This window comes from Marmota monax, unplaced genomic scaffold (assembly GCF_021218885.2).
Source record: "Marmota monax isolate L192 unplaced genomic scaffold, Marmota_monax_Labrador192_F-V1.1 WCK01_AAM20220418_F8-fsc00038, whole genome shotgun sequence".
Taxonomy (NCBI): Eukaryota; Metazoa; Chordata; class Mammalia; order Rodentia; family Sciuridae; genus Marmota; species Marmota monax.
Genome location: NW_026692498.1, coordinates 5,292,315 through 5,302,260, shown reverse-complemented (window position 1 = coordinate 5,302,260; position 9,946 = coordinate 5,292,315). Strand labels below are relative to the sequence as shown.

The window sequence follows — 9,946 nt, the reverse complement described above, 5'->3', positions numbered from 1 at the left end:
TGATGTGGAGTCGAAGCACATGTCTCTCAATTTCCTGACGATGCTGATGGTGCTGGTGACTGTTTCCAGGTGTAGTTCCGGGACTGCTCCCCCACACTCCTACCCTCTAGGCCCTCGCTCACTGAGTGTGATTCAAGGATCACCAGGGCTAAGGGACCGTCCTCCCTCTGGTCCCCAGTGGGTACAGTCCAGCCCGTCCAAAGTGCAGGCAGCGAGATGGTGGTGAGTCCCAGTTTCCTGGCACTGGAACTGACAGTTCTCATGCAGATGATTTGAAGCAAGATCACCAGGACACCCCTGTACAGTATGTGTCCAGCCACAAATGAATCTGCTGTGCTCTGGGCAGCCACCCCATCCCCGCAAGGGCACAGCCCTCCTGGCTCAGCCTCCTATCCTGGGTGGTCAGAGCAGAAAGGGTGAATGAGTCGTGTGCTGGGGAGGGCCAGGTTCTGGACCCTAGGGCCTTAGGTCCAACGAGCCCTTCAGGTGGAAGGGGCGTGGGAATCCCGTTCCCTAGGCTGGCGCCTCCCGGGCCTCCGGCGCCCCTGGTCAGTTATCTCCGCTCTCGTCGCCATGATTAAGCGGCCCACGCACCTGAACAGTCCCCGAACCTCCCGCGCCTGATCGGAGGGGACGTGGGCGGGGCGGGGCGGGGCGTCCCGGGCCCCGCCCCTGGGCCCTAGCGAGCCGCGCGCGCCGCGGCAGGGTGCACAGCCCCTGCAGAGAGCCAAGCGGCGCGGCGCGCAGGGTGAGTGCCCGCCCCGGAGGGGTGTGCGGGGCGCGGCTCCGCCTGCCACCCGCGCCCCTGCCCCGGAAAGGTGTCCCGGCGCCCCACCTAGCTGGGTCGAGGAGGCTGTGCTGGCGGCCGCCGGCGGCGTCAGGCGGAGCAGAGGAGACGATCAGGAGGGGCAGGAAGATGGGTGTGGGTCCCCAGCAACTTTCGAGGCCGCCCCTGCCGGCCTGCGCTCAGAGTTTTCCCGCTGCGCCTCGCTCGGAGGGCGGGATGCATTCTACAGATGAGGAAAGCAAAGCTCCCCCAACTAGGAAGTGGCAGAGCCCGAGCCCGCCAGTGGAGGGTTGGCATTCCAGGGCCAGAGGCTGGGAGAGGAGTCGCTGCTTCTGAACTCTGCAGACCATGCGGTGGCTGGAGGCGCTCTGTGGTCTGGCAGGGTCTCCCCTGGCTAGGGCAGGGGCCAGGGGGAACAGGGTGGGGGCTAGCCAGCGGAGGCCAGGTCTGCAGCCCGCTCTGAGCTGGGACTGCCAAGCCTGCAGCCCTGGTCCTGGCTCCTCCCTGGCTTGGCCATCAGCTGGTCATGTTATGTTGGGCCTTGCTTCTCCCGGCTTCAGTTGACCCCCCTTTAAGACAGGGCTCCATCGCCCCTCCCCCAGCATCACCATCAGGGATTAGTGTGAGTTGGTGTGGGTGAAGGGGACAGATGGGGGTCTCTGGTTATTTTTGTCATCTCATATCTGTGGGGGTGGCCAAGTCCCAAAGAGGAAGTAGAGGTCCAGAGAGGGCAAGTGACTTGCTTAATGTCACACAGTGTGACACAGTGTCTCAACCTGGGTGGGGCCCTCAGTCCTGGTTCCTTGCCCTCTGCCCATGGCCGGAGTCATGTCCTTGAATGATGAAAGCCAGGCCCTCCTGCCCATCCTTTGCTGTTCAGGAACCTGCCCTTCTGCGGCCCCTGATGCCTGCCCTCAGAGTTCACTCCTTTCCCAGGCTGTGAACAGGCCTGTGGTTTCCTATTCAGAATTACGGAAACCAGGCCCAGGGACATGTAGGTCATGTCCACACGGCAGGCAGAGCACACTAGTCTCCCCAGGGGGTGAAGGGTGGTCCTCAACCATGTCTGTCTCCCTGCTACCTAGAGAGCTAAGGAAACTGAGGGACCCTGGGACCGGAGAGTAGTGGGCACAGCAGGCAGAGGGGTCCTGACTCTCCAGCAGGTTATCTGCAGGGCCAACTGGAGGCCACCCTGCCCCTCTCCCTGCCTGTGTTTGAGCAAGGCGCTGCCAGGCCCTTCCTGCCATTTCAGTTTCGTTTTTGTTGGTTTCAACACCTGGAAGCCTGTCCCAAGTCCCCAGGGGCGATGGATACAGCCAGGCGGCCTGGGGCCTTGGGATGGCTCCACCCCTGAAGACACCCTTCCCAGGCCAGTCTCTGTGGCCTTGCTGAGTCCCCGCAGAACAAGTAGAGCCGCCCACCCTACGGGCTCAGACTACAGGAAGGTGGGAGGGCGCTGGCTATCCCTGAGGACAAGCCCCATCCAGGCCCTGTGTGTCACTTGTCACAGCTGATGTTTGGATAAATAAAGGCAAGCCTGGGGGCAGCCCTTTGCCTGGGGTGCTAGGGATAAGCAGGACTCAGGTGAGGGCAGACAGAGCATGAACAGAGGGGTGAGCACAGCCAGTGTCACCCCAGTGCTGGGGTGGGTACAAGGGACAGGGTGGAGGCAGGTGGGCTTGCTGAGAGAGCTTGAGGCTGGGCTGGCCTCATGCCCAGTTGTGGCGCTTACTTCCGGTGTGATCTCAGCACCTAACTGCCCCTTCCTGGGCTTCAGTTTTCCCCTTCGGTCACATGGGGACAGTAGTCACAACTCTGAACTACATGAACAGAGCTTTAGGAGGTGCCAGCTGGGTTGGGAGCCTTCGTGGCTTGCCCTGACCTCACCCCCCCCCCCCACAGCACCATGGGCTCCATGTTCCGGAGTGAGGAGGTGGTCCTGGTCCAGCTCTTCCTGCCCACAGCTGCTGCATACACCTGTGTGAGCCAGCTGGGCGAGCTGGGGCTCGTGGAGTTCAGAGACGTGAGTGGGGCCAGGGCGGGCGGGGGGGCCTTCATCCTGGGGCATTGCTGCTGGGGTGGGCTGTGATCTAGGCCTAGATGGGGACCCACCTGTCCCATAATCGCCCCTGGTCCCACATGCATCCCAGCAGCCCTGGCCATAGGTCCTTTGTCCTCAGGAAGCCCGCACCTGAGGCTCCCAGGCACATGGGGATCTGGAGGCTCAGCCCTTTTTGAAGAAGGTGGCTAAGGCCTGAGGAGAGAGAGGCCTTGGCCCAGGGTGGGACCTCCCTGGACCTCTCCCTGACACACTGACCCCTCCATGTGGCCACCGCAGCTCAATGAGTCGGTGAGTGCCTTCCAGAGACGCTTCACAGTGGACATTCGGCGCTGCGAGGAGCTGGAGAAGACCTTCAGTGAGTTGGCCCAGGCCCATCCCAGGCTGGCTTTATGGAAGTGGCCCTGGGCAGGCAGGTAGAAGACAGGAAGGAGGTGCAGGCAGGCCCCCATCTGTGGGTGCTCCTGGGAATGGGCCTGGGTGGGCTGTGCAGAGGGCCCAGGCGAGGGCTGGTTTGGGGGAGCGTGGGAGTTTTGTCCTGTGGACTTTGGGAGCCATGAGGGCTCTCAGCAGGTGAAGGGCATGGACAGAGCTTACTCCTAAGTGATGGACCGGGTGGACGGAGCCCAGGGTGTAGGGCTGGACTCCCCAAAGCAGAGCTGCTTCTTGGACCCACCATGGCAATCTCCAGGAGGTGCCTGTGGCCAACATCCAGCCCCTGCCTCCTGACTGGGAGGATAGAATAGGTTTTATTTCATGGCCTGTTAGTCTGACCAACAGCTTTAGAGTGATCAGGCCTGCAGGCTGACCTCAGTGGGGCTCTGTCCCTGGGCTGGGCAGTGGCCAAGAGATAGGAACACAGAGTCACCCAGGAAGGGAGCAGAACTTTGGGGATAGGGGTGTGGGCTGGGTTTTTTTTCTGGGGCTCACAGGCTTGGTGAATTAGTTAGCAGGTGGCAGTAGAGTTTGGGGTGCACTTGGAATCCTCCAGATGTGGCCAGTCCTTAGCTAGTAGTGGATATTAGCTGGTGTGGCCTCTGCTGAACCTGCCCTCTGTGCTCAGCCTTTCTAGAGGAGCAGGTGCGGCGGGCTGGCCTGGCACTGCCCCCTCCCGAAGGGAGGCTGCCAGCGCCCCCGCCACGCGACCTACTGCGCATCCAGGAAGAGACAGAGCGCCTGGCCCAGGAGCTGCGGGATGTGCACGGCAACCACCAGGCCCTGCGGACCCAGCTGCACCAGCTGCAGCTCCACTCGGCCGTGCTGCAGCAGAACCACGGCCCTCCGGTCAGCTGCGGCCTGGGGGGATCGGCAGGGAAGGTGTGCAGGCCCCACCTGTGCCCGGGTTCATGGTGTCTCCCACTCCCAGCCGGCCGCTGCCCACACCGATGGGCCCTCTTCAGAGAGAACTCCCCTGCTCCCGCCTCGCCAGGGACCGCACCAGGACCTGAGGGTCAAGTGAGTGAGGGAGGACCTCTTGTCCTTTCCCACCAGCCCCAGCCCTGACCCCAGGTGGGGGCAGGTCAGGCCCCCTGCGGGCCTGGCCCTGTGCTCCCTGGGGCTCAGCTCACCCTCTGCCTCCTCCCAGGCCCTGCCCTGGGAGGTTTCTGCCCTTCTGGCCCTGCACTGGGGTCTCCTGCCTTTTCGGGCCAGGGTGGGAGGTTGGAAGCGCCTCCATTCCTGGCTGGCAGCTTTGTGGCAGGTGCCGTGGAGCCCCGCAAGGCTGCGGCCCTGGAGCGCCTGCTGTGGAGGGCCTGCCGCGGCTTCCTCATCGCCAGCTTCCGAGAGGCCGAGAGGCAGCTGGAGGACCCGCTGACGGTGAGCCCGAGGGGCCTGCCGGGCTATCCTGGGCGGAACCAGAAGTCCAGGGTGACCTGAGCCCTCCCGCAGGGTGAGCCTGTGACCTGGATGACCTTCCTCATCTCCTACTGGGGTGAGCAGATTGGACAGAAGATCCGAAAGATTACGGACTGGTGAGCCACCCGGTCACACCGGCTGCCCCCACCCTGGATCAGCAAGCCTCCACCTGCTCAGAACCCTCCCTTGCCTGGGTCTGGGCATTTGCCTGCCCTGTGTGCCCAGGACCCTCCATGTCACCTCCACCCTCCTGGCAAGCTCCCTTCTGACCGTCCCCCGTCCCGACCAGCTTCCACTGCCACATCTTCCCATTCCTGGAGGAAGAGGCGGCCCGGCATGGGACCCTGCAGCAGCTGCAGCAGCAGAGCCAGGAGCTGCAGGAGGTGGGTGCCCACCCGACCGGCCCCTGCCTGCCTCCTGCCCAGCCCCTGCTGACCACCCGCTCCGGCCCCAGGTCCTCCGGGAGACAGAAGGGTTCCTGAGCCAGGTGCTGGGCCAGGTGCAGCAGCTGCTGCCACGGGGGCAGGTGCAGGTCCGCAAGATGAAGGCGGTGTACCTGGCCCTCAACCAGTGCAGCGTGAGCAGCACGCACAAGTGCCTCGTCGCGGAGGCCTGGTGTGCCACGCAGGACCTGCCCGCCCTGCAGCAGGCGCTGCGGGAGAGCTCGGTGAGCAGCGGGCTCCGGGCTTGCCCACTCCACCGCCGCCGCGGACACCTCCTCCGCCTCATCACCTCCTTTCTCAGCACCTTTGCCCCGGGGGAGGGGGTTCCCTCTCCTCCCAGCCACCTCCTCCAAGGGGTCAGCCAGGGTCCCTGAGGCCTCCGCATCCCTCTCCATCCATCTCTCTTTCCTGGGAATTCCAGAGCGAGGCAGGGGTGAGTGCCGTGGCTCACCGCATCGCCTGTAGGGACATGCCCCCGACCCTCATCCGCACCAACCGCTTCACGGCCAGCTTCCAGAGCATCGTGGATGCCTACGGCGTGGGCTGCTACCAGGAGGTCAACCCTGGTGAGAGCCACGGGGCCCTCGCCCTGGACAGCCCTTGGACCCTCTGCCTGGGCCTTGGGGAGGCCCAGCTGCCCCATGGAGTGCAGGCCTGGGTGGGGTGGGGGGCTTCCTCCTCCTCACGTCTGTGGGGCTGTTGGTGGTGCAGCTAGTCCCAGCGGGGGGGGCTGCAGCCTTGTGGTCCAGCAGGCTGGAGGTCCAAGTTCAAGGGTCGGTGGGCAGGTTCCTTCTGAGACCGTGAAGGGGAACGTTGTGGGCCTCGTCCTGGGCCTGTAGGTGGCCATCTTCACAACCACATGGGATCCACCCTTTGTGTCCGCCTCTGTCCAAATTTCCCTACTCATAAGGACACTGGCCCTGTTAGATTAGAGCCCACCCTAATGGCCTCATCGTTTCTGACCACCTCTGTAAAACCCCTTCTCCCGGTGAGGTCCTGGGAGTTAATGTGCAGGAAATCTTTTGGGGGGTCACTGTTCAGCCCATGTAGGGTGTGTGTATTGGAATCGACACCCAAATGAGAACTCACCCCATTTTACTGAAGGGAAATGGACTTGGGAGATTCAGTGACTGGTTTGGCCTTCTGGAACTTTCTGTGTGGCCTCCAGGATTGCTTCTGGACTCTCTGTCCTTTCTGTGGTTCTGCTTAACACTCTTTTTAAAAATAGCAGCAGCAGCCAGGCGTGGGGGGTCGCACCTGTAGTCCCCGCTACTCTCGAGGTGCGAGTATCATCTCTAGGAGATCCACATCAACCCGGGCAACAGGAGGCCCTGGTTCAGAAATAAATAATTGACTTTTCGTCAGGAACCTGTGGCCTGCCAGGTCCTGCCCGGGGACACTCATTTATAATACCCTGTGAAGTGGTGCTGCCTTTCTCCCTGTTTTACAGATGGGGAAACAGGCTCAGAGAGGTTAAACAGCAAGCCCAAGGTCACAGAGATCACCAGTGGCAAATGCTGAAACACCAAGTGGTGTCCCTGCCTCACAAATGCTCCTAAGCTTGGGGTGGGGTGGGGTGGGGGCCTCTGTCGTCTGTGGTCCTCAAGGGAACAGATGCCAGCTCCCGTGTGGTCCTGGCTGACCTGCGCCCCGCTGCCTGCAGCTCCTTACACCATCATCACCTTCCCCTTCCTCTTCGCCGTGATGTTTGGCGACGTGGGCCACGGGCTGCTCGTGTTCCTCTTTGCCCTGGCCATGGTGCTTGCTGAGAACCGGCCCGCCGTGAGGACTGCGCAGAATGAGGTGTGGGCCGGGGGCGCCTGGTGGACGGGGTGGTGGGGCTGGGCATCCCCTGACCTGGCACCCCCAGATCTGGCAGACCTTCTTTGGGGGCCGCTACCTGCTCCTGCTCATGGGCTTGTTCTCCATCTACACCGGCTTCATCTACAACGAGTGCTTCAGCCGCGCCACTACCATCTTCCCCTCGGGCTGGAGCGTGGCTGCCATGGCCAACCAGTCAGGCTGGAGGTGAGGCCAAGGCCCCAGCCCACCCTCAGTCCCGGCCTGTCCTGTGGCTCCCCAGGCTCCGTGCAGCCCTGACCACTTGCCCACCATTGCCCCAGTGACGCGTTCCTGTCCCAGCACCCACTGCTCACCCTGGACCCCAATGTCACTGGTGTCTTCCTGGGACCCTACCCCTTTGGCATCGACCCGGTGAGTCCTGCAGCTGCAGCACCATGTTGGTGGTGGCCAGAGGGAGACTGGGCAGGGACTTCAGCTCATTCACTCCTAACTGTGGCAGCTGGTGCCCAGCCTCTTCTGGGTGCCAGGCACAGGAGACAGCCAGCACCTGCCTGGCTGGGCCTGTCACCATCACCAGGTAAGCAGAGGCCTGTAAGTGCAGCTGCCTAGCACGTGCTGAGCCCTTAGTGATTTCTTGTGTGGTCTGTGTGACAACCTGGGTGCCCATTAGCGTGATCCCGTGTACAGACTAGGAAACTGAGGCCCAGGCTGCAGGCCCAAGGCCACCCAGCTGGGAAGAGCTGGGGCTTGAGCTCCGGTTGCCAATCACTCCCTCTTCGGCCCCCGTGGCAGTGGCAGAGTCCTGAGGGGGCCAACGGGGCAACAGGAGGCAGGGGCTCCCTGAGTGTGGCCCGCCCTCCCTCCCTCCACCCAGGTCTGGAGCCTGGCCACCAACCACCTGAGCTTCCTCAACTCCTTCAAGATGAAGATGTCTGTCATCCTGGGGGTGACCCACATGGCCTTTGGGGTGCTCCTTGGAGTCTTCAACCACGTGTGAGGGCGGAGTTGCCAGGGGGTGTGTGCAGCTGGGCGGGGCCGGGGTGGTCCCAGTGACCCTGCCTGCTCCCCCCAGGCACTTCCGCCAAGGGTACCGGCTGCTGCTGGAGACCCTGCCTGAGCTCATCTTCCTGCTGGGCCTCTTTGGCTACCTTGTCTTCCTGGTCGTCTACAAGTGGCTGTGTGTGACCGTCACGCATGCTGCCTCTGCCCCCAGCATCCTCATCCACTTTATCAACATGTTCCTCTTCTCCAGCAGCCCCACCAACCAGCCGCTCTACTCTGGGCAGGTGGGCTGGCCAGGCAGTGGCTCACACCCCTCATGGAGACCTTGCAGACTCTGGGCCACCCAGAGTCAGAGGGTCCTCGTCTGAGAAACATGGTGTGGGCCTGAGGCCCCGCAGAGGGACAGTCCCTGTTAGTGACTGATGGGCAGGAGAGCCCCTGGGTGCCTGGGAGAGGGGAGGTGGTCCAAACTTCAGAGTGACTCACCTCTGCTGCAGGAAGTGGTGCAGCACGCATTGGTGGTCCTGGCCTTGGCTATGGTGCCTGTCCTGCTGCTGGGCACACCCTTGTACCTGCTGCACCGGTGGCAGCGAAGCCGCCACTCACCGAGGCCAGCTGTGGGCCAACAGGTAGCTGCTGGGAGCATGTGGTAGGGGAGTTTGGTAGACGTGGCCCTTGACCCTGGCTTCCCCACGGGCTCCAGCGTGGCAGGTAACAGGCCCTCAGGGTGGGCCCCTCCTGGTGCTGGGGCTGCTGACACTGCCTGCTCCTCACCCTCTATCTCTAGGACAAGAATGAGGACAAGGCCGGGTGCATGGACTCCCCCGATGCTTGCGAGAAGGGCTGGAGCTCTGACGAGGAGAAGGCGAGGTGCCCAGGGGGTGAAGAGGAGGCCGAGGTGGGTGCAGTGCCGCCTGGAGGGGGCAGCTGGCTGCCGGCCCCTGCCAGCCCTCTCACCGCCACCCTTCCCCAGTTTGCTGCCTCCGAGGTCCTGATGCACCAGGCCATCCACACCATCGAGTTCTGTCTGGGCTGCATCTCCAACACGGCCTCCTACCTCCGCCTCTGGGCCCTGAGCCTGGCCCACGCCCGTAAGTGGTCTGCCGCAGCAGAGTGGGCAGCCAGGGTGGCCCACATCCTGCTCCAGCTCACACACAGCAGCTGTCTGGGTGACCTGGGCAGGTCCCTTCCCTCTGGGCCTCAGTATTCCTCCCCGGCCCCTTGAGCAGGGAGGCTCCAGGGGCTGGAGGATGCCCATTTGCCTGACCCCACCGCCCGCTCCCTCCGCAGAGCTGTCCGAGGTGCTGTGGGCCATGGTGATGCGCGTGGGCCTGCGCATGTGCGGGGAGGTGGGCGTGGTGTCTGTGGCGCTGGTCCCGGTCTTCGCCACCTTCGCAGTGATGACCGTAGCCATCCTGCTGGTAATGGAAGGGCTGTCTGCCTTTCTGCACGCCCTGCGGCTGCACTGGTGAGTACCCGGGCTGGCTGGGTGGCAGGGTGGGTGGGGGCTCCCCTGACCAGCCTGCCCCTTGGCCCCCAGGGTGGAGTTCCAGAACAAGTTCTACGCTGGCACAGGCTACAAGCTGAGCCCCTTCACCTTCGCCATCCAGGATGAATAGTGCCCCCCGCGGGCCATGCCCTCCTCCTTACCTTCCTGAGGCAGAAAAGGAATAAAGAGCCCCAGGCCCAGGAACCGCACTCCGGCCTCTTCCTCCCCCAGGGGCTGGACTGAGACCAGGAGGGCAGGGCCCTGGGTACCAGGCTCCTCCAGCCAGCCTCCACCAGCCCCTATACCTGTCTCCCTTACTCCCTCTGTGGGGGGCAAGGACCCCCACAAACACACCTCCAAAGAACCAGACTGCGGGGGAGGGGGAGGGAGGGACATTTCCAGCACATTCTAGCTTAGACTGTCTTTCCAGCCAGGCCAGGGGAGTGAGGTCCGTGTCCTTGGAGGTATGCAGAGTGGCTGGCACCTCTGTTCCACACCTTGTACAGGTT

At 63.2% G+C, this 9,946-nt stretch overlaps 1 protein-coding gene across 1 annotated transcript; it reads left to right on the top strand.

The window, feature by feature from the left end:
- The first annotated feature begins 663 nt into the window (after positions 1-663).
- Positions 664-9,646, top strand: Tcirg1 (T cell immune regulator 1, ATPase H+ transporting V0 subunit a3). Its single transcript, XM_046444987.1, has 20 exons — positions 664-748; positions 2,690-2,810; positions 3,126-3,204; positions 3,910-4,130; positions 4,213-4,301; positions 4,535-4,661; positions 4,734-4,816; positions 4,990-5,083; positions 5,155-5,367; positions 5,565-5,709; positions 6,807-6,946; positions 7,014-7,171; positions 7,267-7,357; positions 7,821-7,939; positions 8,019-8,232; positions 8,446-8,577; positions 8,736-8,846; positions 8,922-9,039; positions 9,239-9,416; positions 9,489-9,646. Exons 2-20 carry the CDS (start codon positions 2,694-2,696, stop codon positions 9,565-9,567), a joined length of 2,508 nt encoding a protein of 835 aa, XP_046300943.1. The 5' UTR covers positions 664-748; positions 2,690-2,693; the 3' UTR covers positions 9,568-9,646.
- Positions 9,647-9,946: the final 300 nt, after the last annotated feature.